Here is a 21,426-nt window from a genome sequence, read left to right as displayed (position 1 = left end):
TCCTGGACCCATGAGGACAACAGGAGGGTGAAGAGCTGGGAACAGCTGGACCAATCAGAGGCCTCAGAGAGAGACGCACTGTAAAAACAAGAGGGAGGAGGTGAGATTTCAAAATAAAAGCCTCCTCCTCTCCCAGGAAGTGATCACAGCTGCGTCACCGTGGTAACCTCCCACTCCTCTGATTGGCTCATGAGACCTCATGGTAGTTACCATGGTTACCCCTCGTTAGTCTCATTAGCAGAGCGAGCAGCGGGTCTGTAAAAACTTTATTAGTCGGTCGCTCCTTTGATGTGGCGGCATTCACGCACGCCAACACACGCCTGCTCCTCATTGGCTGCTGCCTCTGACATCACCTGGGCCGCAGAACGACGGGGGGGGGGGGGGCAGAGGTCACGCTCAGCTCGTTACCATGGTTACCGTGGACGCAGGGCTTTGTCGTCTTCCTGTCGCATGTGACGGCGTCCTCCTCTTCATCACCGCCGTCATCATCATCATCACTCCTCCTCCTTCTTCTCTCCCTCTCTCCTACTCCTCTTCTACCTCCTCCTCCTCTTCCCTTCTCCTCCTCCTCCTTCTTCTCTCCTCCTCCTCTTCCACCTCTTCCTCTCTCTTCCTCCTTCTCCTCCTCCTCTTCTATCCTCCTCCTCCTCTTCCTCTCTCCTCCTCCTCCCTCTCTCCTCCTCCTCCTCTTCTTTCCTCCTTCTTCTCCTCCTTCTCTCCCTCTCTCCTCCTCCTCCTCTTCTCTCCTCCTTCTTCTCCTCCTTCTCTCCCTCTCTCCTCCTCCTCCTCCCCCTCCTCTTCATCCTGGAGAAAACATGTCAGTGGTTCTGGCTCTGGTGCAGCTCCCAGCACGTGTGTGTGTGTGTGTGTGTGTGTGTGTGTGATGTTATGGTGTGTTATTCTCCAGCAGCAGTGTGTGTGTGTGTTTGGGGGGGGGGCTCTGATTTCATGTTTCTGGAAAAATGTGGAAAAACCTCAACGACCCAAACACTGTGACACACACACACACACACACACACACACACACACACACACACACACACACACACTATGATTACCCAGCTGTGTGTGTGTGTGTGTGTGTGTGCAGCTGCTGCTCGTCCTTCAAACTACTGCACAACACACAGACACACACACACACACACACACACATACACACACAGACACACATGTATGTTTACTGAGTTACAGTAAAACATCTCGACCCCGGAGAGACTATAACACATAGAAACACATAGAGAGACATAGAGAGACATAGACACATAGAGACGTAGCAAGTGAGACATAGAGAGACACATAGAAACAAATACATAGACATAGAGAGACATAAAGACACAGAGACATAAAGACACATGCTAAGCGAGTGAGACAGAGAGACATAGAGACAAACAGAGAGACATAGAGAGACGTAGAAGCGTAGAGAAAGGCATAGAGACACATAGAGAGACATAGAGACATCGAGGGACACATAGAGACATAGAGGGACACATAGAGACATCGAGGGACACATAGAGACATCGAGGGACACATAGAGACATCGAGGGACACATAGAGACATCGAGGGACACATAGAGACATAGAGGGACACATAGAGACATCGAGGGACACATAGAGACATCGAGGGACACAAAGAGACATCGAGGGACACATAGAGACATAGAGGGACACATAGAGACATAGAAGAGGGACACAGAGACGTCGTCCTCCTCTGTCCCAGTGTGAACACGTCTCTGTGACTGAGGTCAAACTGATAAACATGAACAGATGTTGAGACTCGACTTGTTCTGTTGTTTCTGCAGGAGAGGAGGAGGAGGAGAGAAGAGGAGGGGGGGGGGGGTGATGAAGAAAGCAGGGAGGGAGAGAACACCATGTTTGAGGTCCAGAGGGAGGAGAGGAGGAGGAGGTGGAGGAGGAAAAGAGGAGAGGAGGGTGGGGGGGAGTGTACAGTACGCTGCTCTCCTCAGGCTCTGGTTGGCTGTCGGGGGCTGTGATGTCATCAGGCCCCGCCCCCCCACCAGGCTATAGATGGAGAGTTTGTGGTCGGCGTCTCACAGCGAGGACAAGTCCTGAGACGGAGACGCTCCGGGAAGTTGTCCTGCTCCTGCTGACTCCTCTGACTCCTCCAACTCCTGCTGACTCCTCTTGACTCCTCTTGACTCTTCTATCTTCATCATCTTCATCATCTTCCTCCTCTATCTTCATCATCTTGGTCCTGGTGTCCAGAGTGAGGTGATGGACGTCGTGGTGCTGCTGCTGCTGGGAGCTGCTGCTCTGCTGCAGGGAAGCAGCTGTCAGAGCCTCAGAGGTACTACACTACTTTACTACTACTGCAGGGTACAGTACTACTGACTCCTGCAAAAATACTGCAAAGTACTGTAAAAAAAAAATGTAATTAAACACTGCAAAGTTCTGCAAAAAAATGTTGTTAAATACTGCAAAAATATTGCTGTTAGATACTGCAAAGTCCTGCAAAAAATGATGTTAGGTAGGCCTACTGCAAAAATACTGCTGTAAAATACTGCAAAGTCCTGCAAAAAAATGCTGTTAGATACTGCAAAAATACTGCTGTTAAATACTGCAAAGTCCTGCAAAAATACTGCTGTTAAATACTGCAAAGTCCTGCAAAAATACTGCAAAGTCCTGCAAAAATACTGCTGTTAAATACTGCAAAGTCCTGCAAAAATACTGCTTTTAAATACTGCAAAGTCCTGCAAAAATACTGCAAAGTCCTGCAAAAATACTGCTGTTAGATATGGCAGAGTACTGGAAAAAATGCTGTTGGATACTGCAAAGTATTCCAAACAGAGCAGTGTAACAGAGTACTCCAAGCAGAGTACTCTGGTCATGAAAACGTTGCAGCAGCAGCAGAAGAAACGTGAGGAACAAGAAGAAAAAAGGAAAAACTGAAACATTCAAACATCAGAGACACACACACACACACACACACACACACATGCATGTACATGTGTGTGTGGGTGTGTGTGTGTGTGTCACGTCTCTGACTCAGCTCTTTGTTCTCGTCGGGGTTTGATGTTCGATTCCCGTCGGGCTGGACGTGTGTGGCCCCCGCCCACAGGTGCAGGGGCGGGGCTACAGGTGGCCGTTGGGGGCGGAGCTACATGTGAAGGGGCGGGGCTACAGGTAAAGGGGCGGGGCTTATTCATGATGCGACCTGCGGTGGTCGGGCCTCACTGAGAGTGAAGTTATGTAGGTGATAAAAGCTGCTGCAGGTGAGGGGGGGGGGGGGGGGCAAGAACAACAGAGAGAGAGGGGGAGGGGGCAGGAGAGAGGAAAAGAGGAGAGAGGGAGGAGAGGAGGAGAAAGAGGAGGAGAGAGGAGGTGCTGAGTGTCCACACAGCAGCTAATCACAGTCATCTGCTGCACAAACAGCTGTTACCTGTGGAGGTGTGTGTCTGTGTGTGTGTGTGTGTGTGTGTGTGTGTGTGTGTGTGTCTGTGGTTGTGTGTCTGTGGTTGTGTGTCTGTGTGTGTGCGGTACTGTGTTGTCCCACTGTGCAGTGTGTCCCTGAACGCCTCTCAGCTCTTGTGTTTAGTTTCCATCACAGAGTTTTACAGTTACACACGTAATGAGACTCACACAACCTACACACACTGACACACACACTCTGACACCGACACACACACACACACACACACACACTGTTCTCTCCAAACAAGGAGCCGTTGTTCAGTTGTTCAGACTGAGTGGAGTCAGTGATCAATAATCAATAATCGTTATGCAGCTGCTGTCACACTCACTTCCTCTGTCTGTGTGTGTGTGTGTGTGTGTGTGTAGTTCTGGTGTTTATCCTCCTGTCAATCAAACTGCTGCTGGAAACACTGGAGCAGCTACAGGACTACACATGTTCACAACTACACACACACACACACACACACACACACACACACACACACACAGCTTTAATCAGAGCTGGTTGTGTGTGTGTGTGTGTGTGTGTGTGTGTGTGTGTGTGTGTGTGTGTGTGTGTGTGTGTGTGTGTGTGTGTGTGTGTGTGTGTGTGTGTGTGTGTGTGTGTGTGTGTGGACACACTAAAACTTGTTCATGTTGCAACAGGACTGAACTTTACTGAACAAACAAGAAGCTGTTGATTCATGTTGTTGACTGAACGTCTCCTCCTCTCCTCCTCCTCCTCTCTCCTCCTCCTCCTCTCTCCTCCTCTTCCTCCTCCTCCTCTTCCTCTCTCCTCCTCCTCCTCTTCTTCCTCCTCCTCCTCTTCCTCCTCCTCCTCCTCCTCTTCCTCTCTCCTCCTCTTCTTCCTCCTCCTCCTCTCCTCCTCCTCCTCTGCTTTCCTTCTCCTCCTCCTCCTCTCCTCTCCTCTCCTCTCTCCTCCTCCTCTACTCCCCCCTCCTCCTCCCCAGGTCGCCGTGGCAACCTGCGTGTGCGTATCAACGCCACCGGCGACACCATCGTGCTGCAGTTTTTGCGTCCCAGTCCAGATGTGCGTCTGGAAGGCTACGTGCTGGGATACGGAGGCAGCGTCTTCTCCAGACAACTCATCACACTGCCCGAGGACGGACGGCCCTACGAGGCCGAGATGGGTGAGGACACACACACACACACACACACACACAACCACAGACACACACACACGCGGCTCTGAGGCGTGGGAACCAGCAGACGTGGTTTTGGGGGGAAACCAGCAGCAGGTGGCTCTGATCCGGTTCTGAAGCTCGGCCAGGAATCTTGATCCCGTCACCTCGAGGGAAGCCTGAGACCGCGGTGCGTTCAAAGGCAGCGTGACATCAGGAAACCTGCCGAGAGCCGTCCGTCATCACCACGACAACACTTCAGTGTTTAATGTGAGAAGTGTGAAGCTGATAAGAGGAGGAGAAACATCTGGATGGCACATCTGCAGGGTTGGGGAGGAAACTATTCCATGTAACGGCCTTACACAATTTAATTACAACAGTTGCATCATTGTAATCTGTTACATTACTGCAGGAAAATGTGTAACTACATTACAAAGTTTGCATAAGGCATAAAAACAATTTAAAAAGAAACATCTTCAAATTAATCAAAGACATGAATTGACTCCACAACATCTGTAACTGTAAGTTACTATGTTGTATATTTCATAAGTTTTGGTAACACTTTACAATAAGAGTCCCTTAATTAACGTTAGTTAGTACATTATTAAGCATTAATTAACTGTTTACAGATTAATTAAGACATTAATTAATGTAGCCTATTAGTAAGCAGTTAATTAATGCTTACTACTCAAAGTTAGTTAATAAATTAAGTAATAATAAAACTTGAATAATGTAATTAGTTATCATTATGTATGCATTACTCTGCATTAATTAACACATTAGTTTATATATTAATGCTTAATAATGTACTAACTAACCTTAATTAAGGGACCCTTATTGTAAAGTGTTACCAAAGTTTTAATGCATTTTAGTATTGAAATACATTTTAAAGTTGTTTTTTTTGTTGGCTTTTTCATGCCTTTATTGACAGTACAGTTGCGAGAGACAGGAGAGAAAGGGGGAATGACACGCAGGAAAGGGCCGTCCGATGCGGGACTCGAACCGGGGCCGCCTGCACGAGGACTACAGCCTCAATATATGGGGCGCCTGCTTAACCCACTGCGCCACTCGGCGCCCCTTAAAATACATTTTAATCGTGTTTTACGTGTTGAGTTGCAGTTTTTCCAGTAGAAGGTCTGAGAGTTGTCTTGAATGCAGCGTTAAGCGTTAAAGCCGTGAGAGCTTCACTTGCCTCCGGAGAGCGTGGGACAACGTAGGTTTGTTTGGACCTTAACGAGGTCAGAGCTGAACGTCTGCTGCTCATTTGACTTTATAACACAAACACGACTTCCTTCCCCGGCACCACTTCCTTATTTGGTGCTGTGTTCAAATGCTGCTGGGAAATGCAGCGTTTACACTGGGAGGGTTAACCCCCCCAGCCCCCCCCCCCAGTGAGAAATGGCAAACAGATGTAAACAGTTGGTTTCAGGAGAAGTTCAGCTCCAGCTTCACTTTAATCTAATCACGTTTCCCTCCTTCCCTCCTTCCCTCGCCGCCGCTGCTGCTGCTGCTGCCCCGAGGCTGTCTGCCAATCACAGGCCGGAGGGGGCGGGGCCAGCTGTCAACACTGATGTGGTGTTTACTCTAAAGGTTAACCATCCATCTTTAACCCTCTGCTCTCCGGTTCAGTTCAGTCTGTCTCTGTCACAGTGCAGAGCGGAGGTTCAGGTAAACACAGAGGGGGGGTTGATTGACAGGTGAGAGGCTCAGGGGGCGGGGCTTGTGTCACCGTGGAGATGAAGAGTCGACCTGTCGTTACCTGTCATCCATCACCGCCCCGGGCCTCTGTTGACTGTAAACACGGCAGCAGAGGAGGACGAAGGTCAAAGCCTTCATCCAGGAGGGAATCGAACACACGATCATCATCACTCACCTTGATTCCAACACGTTTGTTTTCCTTCCAGACGCTGAACCCAAGTACCTGGTTGCCGTGCAGCCGATCCCCGCCAACGACGTCAAGAAGCACTGCACAGGTACGACAACGCTACGTCTTGGGAACGTCAAGACGCTCCGAGAGTTTGAGAAAAGTCCTGGAACTCTTCTCTCACTTAGAGGGTTAACAGCAACAATGTGGTTGGTTTAACCACCTTTTTCCGAACATCAAAAACATACGCTGGTTTTGCTCTTCCGGTGGAATTGTATGTTTACGTTTCCATGGTTTCGGTAGTCGCAGTAAATGCATGGACTTTTTTTTTTTTTTCAATGAAAATCTGTAAAACGCATGGATCATCACACCAGCTTTTAACAATAGATACCACACAGATTGATCCGTGATGATCCATGCGTTTTACAGATTTTCATTGAAAAAAAAAAAAAAAAATCCATGCATTTACCGCGACTACCGAAACCATGGAAACGTAAACATAAAATTCCACCGGAAGAGCAAAACCGGCACACGTTTTTGACGTTCGGTAAAAGGTGGATATGTATATATATAATAATAATTAACTGTGATTTTCAGCCTCCTTTTATATTAAATAGAGGGGGGGGGCAATATCTGACAGTGATAGGCTACTCTCAGCTGTCAGGCGTTGCCCCCCCCCCCCTCCTGATGTAAATGTTTTAGGCTAAATATAATAGAAACAACACAGCACATGTCTGTTCTGATGATACAAGTCAGTGTGTAAAACTCCAGCAGGTGGGAGCTTCTGTTTATATTAAATAGAGGGGGGGGGGCAATATCTGACAGTACAGCTGTCAGGATGATGATGGTTTTTATTCCATAGTTGTATTCCTATATTTCCTGGTTTTCAGGTAAAGTGAACCTGGAGAAGCCGCTGCACCTGGTGATCGGCTCCGTCAGCCCCACGGCCGTGCTGCTGTCCTGGGGGAACTACCTGAAGACGCCGTTCGAGGGCGACATCATGAACGAGTGTCTGGAGGACGGGTAGGACGCTTTTCTTTATTTATTTAATCGTTTGATTGGTTTATTTCTAGGATCTAGGGTTGTTCTGCGTAATTAGAAGTTTTCTAATAATCCATGTGTGTGCAGGTTTTACACCATCCGCTACAGGGAGAGGAACAGGAAGTGGAACTACCAGACCTGCCCGACCAGCGACACCGTCATCGACAACCTGAAGCCCAACACGCCGTACGAGTTCGGAGTCCGCTCCAATAAGGACGAGCGCAGCGGCAGCTGGAGCAAACCGGTCATCCACAACACCAACATGGGCAGTAAGGCCACGCCTACTCAGTCTGAGGTCTAGTCCTGGTCCTGGTCCTGGTCCTGGTCCTGGTCCCGGTCCTGGTCCTGGTCCTGGTCTTGACCCCTGACTGACTCACCTTGTCTGATCCACAGGTAAACCGCCACAGAAGCCGTTCAAGCTGCGTAACCCTCTGGCCAAGCCCATGGTAGGTTCAGGGACTCATTCATCTCTTGGTTCAGTCTTCTACTACATTTCCCATGAGCCCTTGCAGCTGTGACTGGCTCTGATTGGTCGATTCTGTCTTGCAGAAACCTCACGGACCTCACGCTCTGTTCCCGCCTCGTCCAGGTGAGTCCTGCGTCTCTCACACACACAGACACACAGACATAGATATAATATACACATAGATGGCTCCTCTGACGCTGCTGTCCATTGGAACGATGCATCAACGCGGCGGCCATCTTGGTCAGGGGAAGCCGTGTCTACTTCCTGCTTTAGTCAACAGAGGCAGATTAAAATCGCCATAACTCTCTGAATATTCAACAGATTTTCAAGCCGTTTAGTTTATTAATGTCAGACATATATTGATGATTCAACATAAATTGAATTTTTCTTTTTTATATATATATATTTTTAATTTCTATCATAAATACACTTACACATACTCAGACTCACACCCACATACATACACTGAAATTAGTTGTATGACTACTATGACTAATATCTATGCACACACACACACACAATGTGACCCAATGCTGATGATCTCACTTCCTGTGTTTCCTGTGTCGACCAATCACAGCTCTGCACAACCGGACTCGACTCCCCCCTCCACTCAAAACTCCCAGTTTCCCCGGAGCTGGACGCACGCCATTCGGTGACTATCTCCTGCACACACACACACACACACACACACACACTAACCTGAGTTCTAGGATCCACAGAAGAAGAAGCGGCGGCGGCGGCGGCGGCGGCGTGTCTATGTTTCTTCTTCTTCTTCTTCTTCTTCTGCTCTTCTAAACGGTGTGTTCTGTCCCACAGCGCCACCTGAGGGTCGCCATGACGACGCTGTGTCTCTGGGTAACTGACCTCTGTTTACCTGCTTCAGCTCGGCGGGGGGGAGGGAGGGGGCGGGGCCTGTGAGGGGCAGCTGTCCTGATTGGCTGCATGTCAGCATGTCGCTCCGACGGTTAGAAAGTCTCTCAGGTGACGTCAGGTGACAGTAAGTTCTCGTAGCTCCGCCCACAGACGCTGCAGCAGCAACAAAGCAACAACTCACCTGGCGGCCGCTACGCAACGCTTCACCTGTGACATCATCGTTTTCTCCTTCTTCTTCCTCTTCTTCTTTTCTTTTTCTTTTCTTCTTCTTTTCTTTTCTTTTTTTCTTCTTTTTCTTTTCTTCTTCTTTTTTTCTATTTCTTCTTTTTCTTCTCTCTGAAATCCATAGATATACTGACTAGATGCTGCGTTCCCAGGCAGCTCTATTGAGTGGAATACGTCAACACGGCGGCCATCTTGGTCAGGGGGAAGCCGTGTCTACTTCCTGCATTAGACATCTATCAACCATTAACATCACCAGAACTCTCCGAATATTCAATCGATTCTCAAGCCGTTTGGTTTATTACAAATGTCAGACAGATATTTATAATACAACGACAACATTTTTTTTTTGAAAAATGTTTATAATTTCTTTTTTTAATGTATCCAACACTTTCCGGAGAATGACGCTGGGTGTCGCCATGACACTCCATTCCACCGTTCCTGTATTGTTGATAGCATAGACTGGTTGATAGACATTGGCCGTGATGACTTTATTTATAATCATCACGTAATTTTAATGAGAACAATACGGACAAGTTTTTAGCTTTATGTCACATTTTCACGTCACTATATCACCGTTGCGACTACTCTGATGTTTATGAAGTCTATAAAACAAATTGTTGAACAAACATTTTAGCTGGGCTAACCGTTAGCTGTTAGCCGTTAGCAGTGTCAATAAACAATAACTCAATAAACGGCCCATGAAAAAAATATTTTTTCCAGCGGATATCCTAGTTACAACATGACTAACTGGAGTAGTTTCATGTCGTGTCCGACAACGGGAGGGTTTTAACAGCTGACGTCGATGTTAGTTTGCTGCTGCTGTTAGCTGTCAGCAGCAGCAAAGCTAACAACTACGATAACCATGACTAATTACAAAAACGTGCACACAGAAATAGTAATGTTTGTTCAATAATTATTTTTAATGACTTAACAAACATCAGATTTAGTCAAAACGGTTTTGGCAGCCCAGAGCCCCCACATTTGGTACCTACACCGGTGGCTAACGCTACCAGAGCTGCTCGCTAGAACGCTACTAAAACCCACTTCCGTTGTGGTGTGCCGCAATGGATCATGGGAAAATAAAGTGGTGGATTAAACATACACTTACATACTCAGACACACACCCACATGCATAAATACACTGAAATGTGTTCTACAGGGTCTGACTGCTGGTCAGACGTTTATATGTCTATGGTCTGAAACCCCTGACCAAGATGGCCGCCGTGTTGACGTACGCTGAGAAGCAGAAGGCATCTAGTCAGTATATAAATCTATGTCTGAAATCATCTGCTGTCTCACTGTCTCTGTCCTCTCTGTCTCTCCGTTCGTCCTCCATCAGTCTGCATGTCGTCGGTCCAGACGCAGACGTTGTTGTCTCGGCAACACAAGTCGTTCTGCAGAGTCCTGAGGTGCATGAGACTGTTGTGACTCCTCCTCCTCCATCGCCATAGAGACGATGGAGTGTGTGTCTGTGTGTGTGTGTGTGTGTGTGACTCCCTCTCTTTCCTCTCTCGTCCCAGATGAAGGAGACTCTGTTAGAGACGCCTCGGTGGACCGTCCTCCCCCTCCTCCCCCCTCCTCCTCCTCCTCCTCCTCCTCCTCTTCCTCCCTCTCCTCCTCCTCCTCCTCTTCCTCTTCCCCCTCCTCCTCTTCCTCTTCCTCCTCCTCCTCCCTCTCCTCCTCCTCTTCCTCTTCCCCCTCCTCCTCTTCCTCTTCCTCCCCCTCCTCCCCCTCCTCCTCCCCCCTCCTCCTGACTAAGCTCGTCTCCCACGGCGACAGACTTCAGGGCCAGAAGGCGCCGACTAACGCTCCTGAGAAACCAGCCGGTAACTCCTCCCTCCTTCTCTTAGGCCCCGCCCCCACCTGTCACTCACACACCACGCCTCCACCACTCACCTGGCATCGAACAGGCGATCAGATCAGCAGAGTTGACTGCGACCTCGTCCGTTTCTCTTCTTTAACTTCCTGTCTCACAGAGTGAAATGCATCCTGGGAGTTGTAGTTCAGCACCGTGTGATGTTAAACCTCTCTCTCCCTCACAGCTGTCGGCCAATCACAGGACGGCGGGTCGCTGCTGAGAACAGCTCTGGCCAATGAGAGGGCCAGAGCGAACAGCTGGGGTAAAGACGCCTCTGTGGTCTTGCTCTGTGTGTGTGTGTGTGTGTGTGCAATGGTGGACAGTGACGGAGTAAATTTACTTGAGTACTGTACTTCAGTACATATCCAGAAGATTTGTACTTTACTTGAGTATTAGATTTCTCTGGTACTTCTTACTCTTACTTGAATACATTTCCAAAGCAAATATTTGTACTTTTACTGGAGTTAATTTGTAGGAAGGCTGAAAAGTACTGGTTACTTTCAGGTCTTTTTCTAAAATCCTATTGGACACAAGCTGTGTTTGTCAGAGAAGGAAACCCTAACGCCTAAAAGCAGCACATCAGTGCAGCTGCTTTCAAAGAGTTCATTCTCACTAACAAGAGTTAAAAGCTCCTTACATTCATTTAGAAACAATTAGAGTCATTCATTGATGTGAAGAATAAGACATTTACTCTGACTCTTACTTTGACTTAAAGTACATTTAAAAGCATGTACTTTTAGATACTTAAGTACCTTTAAAAGCAAGTACTTTTTTACTCTTACTGCAGTAACATGTCCACTGAGCTACTTTTACTTGTAACAGAGTACATTTTGACCAGTAGTATTTGTACTCTTACTCAAGTACTGGGGTGGAGTACTCTGTCCATCTGTGTGTGTGTGTGTTGAACGCAGCTGCCACCTGATTGGCTGCTCTCATTCCATCCAACATCCAACATGGCGTCTGCATGTGGCGGCGGCGAACAGAGTCTGTCTGAGCCGCTTGAACGACTGTGGTGTGTGAGAGTGTGAGCGCTGACCCATCACCCCCCCCCCCCCGCCCCCCCCCCCCCCCCTCCATCCATCAGCGTCCATCACTAACCTCACCACCTCACGCTCGGCGCTGCTGCTTCATCACTCCTCCTCCTCCTCCGTCGCCGTGGAAACAGAGTGTAACTGTCTCTCGTCCTCCAGGTCACGGAGGAGGCAGCAGGAGTCTGCCCCCCCTCCTCCCCCCGCTGGGCAGATCCATGAGGCCGGGCGCCAGACTCCCCCTCCCCCCCCTCTCTAACGGCTTCAGACCCCCCCACTCCTCCTCTAGGCCCCGCCCCTCCACCCCCACCGCCGGGATTCTCAGGGGAATTCCTCCTGGTACCTGCCTCGCCCGTCTCTCACCTGTCTGTCTCACCTGTCTCACCGTCTTTTATTCCTTTACTCATCATGTTTAACAGCAGGTTTGTCTCCAGTTCACAGCTGATCGATCAATGATTGATCAATGATCTCTGGTGGATTCAGATTCACATCAAAGTTCATTAATATTTATGGGCTGTCAATCACATTCATTATCACACATGTTTTTCTGTGGACAATATGACGGAGTATTAGGGCCACGTTGAGAAAAAATGGTTTTCACAGAGACGCACAAGAATAAAGTAATAGTTTTACAAGAAAATAATCATAGTTTAATGAGACAAAGGTCATAATATTAAGAGAATTAAGTAATTATTCTATGAGAAAAAGTCATATTACTAGAATAAAGTCATAATTTTACAAGAATAAAGTCGTAATTTTACGAGAAAAAGTCATCATTTTACAAGAATAAAGTTGTAATTTTACGAGAGAAAGTCGGAATTCTACAAGAAAAAGTCATAATTTTACGAGAAAAAGTCAGAATTCTACAAGAATAAAGTCATAATTTTATGAGAAAAAGTCACAATTTTACAAGAATAAAGTCATAATTATACGAGAAAAAGTCACAATTTTACAAGAATAAAGTCATAATTATACGAGAAAAAGTCATACTAGAATAAAGTCAGAATTCTACGAGAATAAAGTTTTAATTCTACAAGAAAAAGTCATATTACTAGAATAAAGTTATAATTTTACAAGAATAAAGTCATAATTCTATGAGAAAAAGTCATATTACTAGAATAAAGTCATAATTTTATAAGAACAAAGTCATAATTTTACGAGAAAAAGTCATAATTTTACAAGAAAAAGTCATTACTAGAATAAAGTCATAATTTTACAAAAATAAAGTCATAATTTTACAAGAATAAAGTCATAATTTTTCAAGAAAAAGTCATAATTTTACAAGAATAAAGTCATAATTCTACAAGAAAAAGTCATATTACTAGAATAAATCATAATTTTACAAGAATGAAGTCATAATTTTACAAGAATAAAGTCATAATTTTACAAGAAAAGTCATATTACTAGAATAAAGTTATAATTTTACAAGAATAAAGTCATAATTCTATGAGAAAAAGTCATATTACTAGAATAAAGTCATAATTTTACAAGAACAAAGCCATAATTTTACGAGAAAAAGTCATAATTTTACAAGAAAAAGTCATTACTAGAATAAAGTCATAATTTTACAAAAATAAAGTCATAATTTTACAAGAATAAAGTCATAATTCAACAAGAAAAAGTCATATTACTAGAATAAATAATAATTTTACAACAATAAAGTCATAATTTTAAGAGAAAAGTCATAATTTTTCAAGAATAAAGTCATAATTCTACAAGAAAAAGTCATATTACTAGAATAAAGTTATAATTTTACAAGAATAAAGTCATAATTTTATGAGAAAAAGTCATATTACTAGAATAAAGTTATAATTTTACAAGAATAAAGTCATAATTCTATGAGAAAAAGTCATATTACTAGAATAAAGTCATAATTTTATAAGAACAAAGTCATAATTTTACGAGAAAAAGTCATTACTAGAATAATGTCATAATTTTACAAAAATAAAGTCATAATTTTACAAGAACAAAGTCATAATTTTACAAGAAAAAGTCATTACTAGAATAATGTCATAATTTTACAAAAATAAAGTCATAATTTTACAAGAATAAAGTCATAATTTTACAAGAAAAAGTCATATTACTAGAATAAATCATAATTTTACAAGAATGAAGTCATAATTTTATAAGAATAAAGTCATAATTTTACGAGAAAAGTCATATTACTAGAATAAAGTTATAATTTTACAAGAATAAAGTCATAATTCTATGAGAAAAAGTCATAATTCTATGAGAAAAAGTCATATTACTAAAATAAAGTCATAATTTTAGATTCTAGAATAAATCATAATTTTACAACAATAAAGTCATAATTTTATGAGAAGATTCATAATTTTTCAAGAATAAAGTCATAATTCTACAAGAAAAAGTCATAATTTTACAAGAATAAAGTCATAATTCTACAAGAAAAAGCCATAATTGTACAAGAATAAAGTCATAATTTTACAAGAATAAAGTCATAATTTAATGGGAAGTTGTTAAAATGAGGCCGTGGAGCATTTGGTGAAGTTGTGCTTCAGTGTAGGTTTCCCAAACAAGGAGATACATCAGCACATTGTCATCAGTATCAGGACTTTGAAAAGAATATGCAAGAAAAAGCATCTATTCTGCAGAAAGAACCAGAACAGAACCAGAACAGCACCGTATCCACCTACTGGTACAATTACCACTTTTCCTCGTAAATTTTACAACTTTTTCCTCATAAAATTGCCCCTTAATTCTCATTAAATTACGACTTTTTCCTGTAAAACTACGACTTTATTCTGGGAGTCTGTGGTGAAATGTTTTGTTCTCAGCGTGGCCCTAGGACGATACTCAGCTGCTCCTCAGCTCTGTGAGGTCACAGGTCTCTGACCTGATGAGGTCACAGGTCTCTGTCTCTGTCCCGGTGTCTCCGTGGCGTCCTCCTCTTCCCGCCGTAACGCTGCCTCTCTCCCTACAGCAGACGGACTGCGGCCGCGGGGCCTGGCCCCCCCCAGACCCGTCTTGTGGTCCAGACCTCGACTGGGTAAAAACAAACACGTCTCTGTGTGTATTAACCCCCCCACGTCAGCTGCTGCTGGTCTCTGTCTCATCCATCCTGTGTATTAATACGTTCATCCGTTCATCCGTTCATCCGTCCATCCGTCGTTGGTGTGTCCGTCCTCTGTGTCCACATCTGTCTCTGGTCTCTGGTTTCGCTTCTGCAGGTTCTGCAAATAACCAGGAGATTGGTTATTTGACCTGGTGACATCACTGTGTCCATGTGGTGGAGGTGGGGGGGGGGTTGTTGTCCTGTTGTCATTGTGTTGTGTTGGTGATGTCACCTTAAACCTCACATCAGGCTCCTGAGCTAAAGCTAATTAGCTTCACATTGCACATCCACACTGACCAGCCGTTACCGTGGAAACAGGCTCCAGGGACATAGGTCAGCCGTTAGTCCCAGGATGTTGCCATGGTGACGTTAACCTGCTGCTTCTCCCACTTCAGTCAACAACTCCCTGCCGGACGACCAGACGTCTCTCCGCCCCGACGGGTTCCCTCGCTCCGGTTCCACGGCCCGGGACCGGTTCTACGGTCGGTACCGGCCTGAGACCGAGCTTCAGCTTCAGGCTTCAGCTTCAGGCTTCAGCTTCAGGCTTCAGGCTTCAGCTCAACACCACCGTTAGCTCCTCAGCTTTGCACCAGCTGGACCGGACCTCCGGGTCCACAAGCTTCAGCTTCTGCTTCACACTCGACTGCAGCATCGTGAGCAGTTTCAGCTTTAGACGAGAACTTCAGCTTCAGACGTGAGCTTCATGCTTGACTGCAGTATCGCGAAGAGTTTTAGCTTTAGACATAAGCCTCAGACATGAGCTTCAGCTTCAGACATGAGCTTCAGATGTGAGCTTTCGCTTAAGACAAGAACTAAAGCTTTGGACATGAGCTTCAGCTTCAGACGAGAACTTCAGCTTCAGACGTGAGCTTTAGCTTCATATATGAGCTTCAGACATGAACTTCAGCTTCATACATGAGCTTCAGCTTCAGACATGAGTTTGAACTTCATATATGAGCTTCAGGCATGTCCCTCAGTTTCATACATGAGCTTCAGCTTCAGACGTGAGCTTCAGCTTCAGACATGACCCTCAGCTTCAGACGTGAGCTTCAGCTTCAGACGAGAACTTCAGCTTTAGACATGAGCTTCAGCTTTTCTAAAGTATATTTCTTGGCTTTTTGCCTTTATTTGATAGCATATAGTGAGATAGACAGGAAAGGGGGAAGCAGAGAGAGGGGGAATGACATGCAGGAAAGGCCTGCCCGACGCGGGATTCAAACCGGGGACACCTGTGTTGAGGACTGTAGCCCCATGAACTTCCAGTTTTAAACAAGAACTTCAGCTTCAGACGTGAACTTCAGCTTTAAACGAGAACTTCAGCTTCATACATGAGCTTCAGCTTCAGACGTGAGCTTCAGCTTCCTGTCCTGCTGCTGTTTGAAGCATCTTGAGCTTTTTACGTCGGGACTGTTCAGTGTTGATGTTGCTTCTCCTTGTGTAACCACGGCAACAGGATAACCACAGCCTGCACGCACGCACGCACACACACACACACACACACACACACACACACACACACACACACACACACACACACACACACACACACACAGGGGCCTGATTGAGACGGTGTGTGTGTTGTTATCTCGTGTTTTTCCGGTGTGTGAGTCTTGTCGGTGTGTGTGCTGCAGGTTCTCCGGCTCGTCCGTCCATCGTCCTCAACAAGAGACCCAACCAGGTGGCGAAGCCCGGAGACACAGGTGAGCCGTCTGACCGACCAATCACAGCGCTGCTCACTCCGCCTGCACTGCAAAAACTCAATATCTTTCCAAGAATATTTGTCTTATTTCTAGTCAAAACTAATCTCATTATATGTAAAATCACATAAAAAAGAGCTTGTTTTAAGACACTTTTTACTTCTTTCAAGCAGATTTTCACTTGAAATAAGTAGAAAAATCTGATTTTTCAAGTGAAAATTTGTTTGAAACAAGTGAAAATGATCTAAAAACAAGTTAATTTTCAGGTGATGAGTCTTATTTTAAGTGGAAAGAGATTAGTTTTGACTAGAAATTAAACATTTTGACAAGAAATAAGACAAATATTCTTGGAAAGATGTAGAGTTTTTGCAGTGTGGCGACCGGTGACATCATCATCATCATCCGTTCTTTACTTCTCCTGCAGACAAAGTCAACAACCTGAAGCAGACGGACAAGCTGCCGGTGCTGAAGCCCAGAGCCCCCCCGGCCCCGGCCAAGCCCACCAAGCCGGAGCGGAGACAGACCACCACCACCACCACCTCGCCGCCGCCCACCACCGCTGGTACGAAGCCCCCCCCCCCCCCCCTCCAGGTGACAGTAGCGGAGCGTCATGTGACCGTCATGTGAGCGTCTGACATGTGACTCTGTCCTCAGCTCCTCGACAGGAGACCTGGGAGGACTCGGACCTGTTCAAGTCCCAGCCCACGTCCGACATCGACGCCATGGGCAAGAAGCGCTTCCTGGGTGAGTACAGCAGTACAAGTATAGCAAGTATACTATGGACCATGTACTTGTAGCGTACTAGAAGGTATACTCATTTAATAAATAATTTAATAAAATACTTTTCGCTAAGGGAACCCTTAAAGAACCAGGTCTGGTCTGGTCTTTCTGTCTATTAATAATATCATCTAAACCTTTTTGTGCACAGTCGAGTAATAAATGACAACGTGGGCAGAATATATCTGTTGAAATGATCTGACATGAATGGATCAATAGTTATATGAGAATAAAAACTAAAAGGAAATTGAACATCACAGAATCTAAGTCAAAGACACAGAGATCAACAATGAACAACCTTTTTCATTCTCACATATGATTCTCTCAGGTCGTAGCTATCAGCACTTCCAGACACCAAACCTTCCACTTTGATCCCTTTCTATATTCTGAAGGTTTTTACAGAGGGGATTGTTGATATATCATTCACAGCCTCATTTATACAACATTTTATTACTAAAAACATGGAGACATTAGATGTTTTAGGGCTGGTGACAGTATTTTCTCATTTACAGAGTGATAAAAAGAGATATCCACAATCCTCCTCTGTAAAAACTAAAGACTCTAATATGTCAACAAGATAAAACAAAGTAGCTTTATCCATTGTTCAGATTTCAGTTCTGGAAATATATGCAAATTAGTGCATATTTAATTAGATATTGCCTCATTTACATATTTAAACATAACATTTGCCCCCCACAGCGCCCCATGTGATCTACCAGACGGGGAAGGGGCCAGACGAGCCGTGCTCCATCACCTCCTCCCTCAACTACTTCCCCGTGGACGAAGCGGGCGACGCCAACGTGACGGCTCCGCCCAGGACGGCGCCGTCCAACCTCACCGTGGTGACGGTGGAGGGATGCCCCTCCTTCATCATCCTGGACTGGGAGAAGACGGACAACGACACCACAGGTAGGGAGACGCCACGCCCCCCTTAACCCCTTAACCCCTTAACCCCTCCCTCTTAGACCAGAACTTCAGCTTCAGCTTCAGCTCCCCCACCCGAGAACAAGCCCCTCCCCCTCCCCCTCCCTCTGTGTGACCTCACGCTGTCTCCTCAGAGTACGAGGTCATCTCCACCGCCAAGGGTCCAGACGGCGAGCAGGTCTCCATCCTGACCACCAACCAGACGCACACGGCCGTGGAGAACCTCAAACCGGAGAGCAGGTACGTCTCCGTGGAAACCACACGGCCGCCGCGGCAACAGGAAGTAGTCAGAGTACTCGTCCTGTTGTACTGGAGTAAAAGTCAAACTAAAACAACTGCTAAATACAGGAAGTTCTTTTATTGTGACAGTCTGACCACAGGAAGTAGTCTCACTGTGTGCGGTTGCCATGGCGCCCGTTGACCCTGTTGTGTGTGTGTGTGTTGTAGCTATGAGTTCAAGGTGAAGCCGAAGAACGAGCTGGGGGAGGGGCCGCCCAGCGAGCCCGTGTCCTTCAACACAGAGTCAGGTAACACAGCTTTTATTTTGAAAGGAGCCGTCTGAAGGAAGTCACCTGAATATTTTCACAATAAAACTTGTATTATCATTAACACGTTGTTGCGTCTGTTCTGTCTCCAGCCGACCCCAGAGTCAGCGAGAACGTCTCAGGTCAGTCACACACCTGTTGTCAACCATCCTCACCTGTCTCACCTCTTCTCATCTGTCCTCTGTCCTCCCCGTCCTCACCTGTCTTCACCTGTCCTCCCCGTCCTCACCTGTCCTCCCCGTCCTCACCTGTCCTCCCCGTCCTCACCTGTCCTCCCCGTCCTCACCTGTCTCACCTGTCCTCCCCGTCCTCACCTGTCTCACCTGTCCTCCCCGTCCTCACCGTCTTCACCTGTCCTCCCCGTCCTCACCTGTCCTCCCCGTCCTCACCTGTCCTCCCCCGTCCTCCCTCTGTCTTCACCTGTCCTCCCCGTCCTCACCTGTCCTCCCCGTCCTCACCTGTCCTCCCCGTCCTCACCTGTCTCACCTGTCCTCCCCGTCCTCACCTGTCCTCCCCGTCCTCACCTGTCCTCCCCCGTCCTCACCTGTCTTCACCTGTCCTCCCCGTCCTCCCCCTGTCCTCCCCGTCCTCACCTGTCCTCCCCGTCCTCACCTGTCTCACCTGTCCTCCCCCGTCCTCACCTGTCTTCACCTGTCCTCCCCGTCCTCACCTGTCCTCCCCGTCCTTACCTGTCTCACCTGTCCTCCCCCGTCCTCACCTGTCCTCCCCCGTCCTCCCCCGTCCTCACCTGTCCTCCCCCGTCCTCCCCCGTCCTCACCTGTCTTCACCTGTCCTCCCCGTCCTCACCTGTCTCACCTGTCCTCACCTGTCTCTCCTGTCTCACCTGTCCCGTGTGTCCCCAGGTAAGGACGCCATCTGGACGCAGTTCCCCTTCAAGACGGACTCGTACTCGGACTGTCACGGGAAACAGTTTGTGAAGAGAACCTGGTACCGGAAGTTCGTGGGCGTCCAGCTCTGCAACTCGCTCCGGTACAAGATCTACCTGAGCGACTCGCTCAACGGTGAGTGGACACGCCCACGCCGACCGTCCAATCAGAGCCCAGAGAGCCTCACAGGTCATGATGATGATGATGATGATGATGATGATGATGATGATGATGATGATGTCACTTCCTGTGCAGGTAAATTCTACAACCTGGGCGACCAGAGCGGCTTCGGCGAGGACCACTGTCAGTTCGTGGACTCGTTCCTGGACGGGAGGACGGGACGCCAGCTGAGCGCAGACCAGCTTCCTGCCAGACCAGGTGAGACCGCCAGAGATCCTCTATCACCGTCAAGACGTCTCAAAGTGGGGGGGTTGACAGGGTTCAAGGGGGTCCACAACTTTTTCTGGACATTTTACCACTTTTTACTAGAATTTTTGCACTTTTTTAATTATTGTTTTCTTTTCTTTTTTCTTTCTTTTTTTTTTGAAATTTTACTCGTTTCTTCTCAATTTTTCTGTTCTACTTTTAACTATTTTTTAAAGAAATTTTACCCCTTTTTGTATTATTGTTTGCCCCCCCCCTTTTTTTTGAGAAATTTTACCACATTTTCTAGAATTCTTAATTTTACCAGTTTCTTCTCAATTAAAAAAAAAACTTTTTACTATTTACTATATACTATTTTTAATTTTACCACCACATTGTTTGACTTTTTTTTTTTTGAAATTTTACCACTTTTCCTAGAATTTCTTTGAGAAATTTTACCAGTTTCTTCTAAAAAATTTTAAACTCTTTTTTTTTTTTTTTTTTTTTAGAAATTTCACCACTTTTTCTGAGAAATTTTACCAGATTTTTCACAATTTTTTTTTTTTTACCACTTTTTTCTTAATTTTTAAAAACTTTTTTGTTCATTTTTTGTGAGGATTTTTACCACATTTTTTTGAGAATTTGTAGGCTACCACCTTTTTTCCAGAAATTTCTCTATAATCTTTCAAAAATGTACGCCTAATTTAAACGTAAATTGATGTTTGTGTATTTCTGGTGTTTGCTTCAAAATGTTGTCCAATGGGGGTCTGTGGTCTCATTTGTGTCAATTTGTGCTCTGCAGGTTTCTACCGCGCCGTGCGTCAGGAGCCGGTCCACTACGGACAGATCGGAGGACACTCACACGTCAACTACGTCTCCTGGTACGAGTGTGGGACGCCGATCCCCGGGAAGTGGTGAACCGGACCGGAGGAGGAGGAGGAGGAAGAGGAGGAGGGGGCGGAGCCTATTTCTGGCGCTGTAAAAACATGTACAGGACAGTAACGAGAACATTTAAAACATGTAAAGAGCATCACGCCACGAGGGGGCGGAGCTACAAGACAACTGCTGGAGGGGAGGGAGGGGAGGGGGGGTAGGGATGGGGATGGGGGTGGGGGGGTTGGGGGGTTAACCACACACGCTCCAGATGTTTTAGTGTCGCTGAAGGGAAGCTGGCTCCCTGGACGACCGGTTTATTACATGTGAGATTTTATTTATCAAAGATCTTTGATTCTGTTTCTGCCGCGACGCAGAGCGA

General features: G+C 46.2%; 1 protein-coding gene and 1 long non-coding RNA gene across 2 annotated transcripts in view; one reads left to right on the top strand and one right to left on the bottom strand.

Moving 5' to 3' along the window:
- LOC311001087 overlaps nt 1-21,426 on the bottom strand; it is a 441,127-nt gene that overhangs the window by 376,093 nt on the left and 43,608 nt on the right. The window lies entirely within an intron of this gene.
- On the top strand, nt 2,070-21,226 carry LOC310997323 (target of Nesh-SH3-like). Its single transcript, XM_083986999.1, has 22 exons — nt 2,070-2,305; nt 4,380-4,559; nt 6,455-6,523; nt 7,305-7,437; nt 7,543-7,724; nt 7,849-7,901; nt 8,005-8,044; nt 8,499-8,573; nt 8,738-8,776; nt 11,062-11,139; nt 14,763-14,912; nt 15,374-15,460; nt 16,610-16,678; nt 17,100-17,237; nt 17,330-17,419; nt 18,152-18,361; nt 18,511-18,616; nt 18,824-18,903; nt 19,014-19,043; nt 19,785-19,943; nt 20,064-20,186; nt 20,974-21,226. The coding sequence occupies exons 1-22, from the start codon at nt 2,233-2,235 to the stop codon at nt 21,087-21,089; spliced, it is 2,280 nt and encodes a 759-aa protein (XP_083843125.1). The 5' UTR covers nt 2,070-2,232; the 3' UTR covers nt 21,090-21,226.

Source organism: Trachurus trachurus, assembly GCF_905171665.1.
Source record: "Trachurus trachurus genome assembly, chromosome: 2".
Taxonomy (NCBI): Eukaryota; Metazoa; Chordata; class Actinopteri; order Carangiformes; family Carangidae; genus Trachurus; species Trachurus trachurus.
This window is presented reverse-complemented; position numbering and strand designations above follow the sequence as displayed.

What these genes read in the sequence shown, in the direction of transcription:
- LOC310997323 (XM_083986999.1), top strand. Translation starts at nt 2,233, where the DNA reads ATGGACGTCGTGGTGCTGCTGCTGCTGGGAGCTGCTGCTCTGCTGCAG. An exon ending in CGTCAAGAAGCACTGCACAG is followed by an intron (nt 6,524 to 7,304) that starts GTACGACAACGC and finishes CCTGGTTTTCAG; the next exon opens with GTAAAGTGAACCTGGAGAAG. An exon ending in TGACGACGCTGTGTCTCTGG is followed by an intron (nt 8,777 to 11,061) that starts GTAACTGACCTC and finishes TCTCCCTCACAG; the next exon opens with CTGTCGGCCAATCACAGGAC.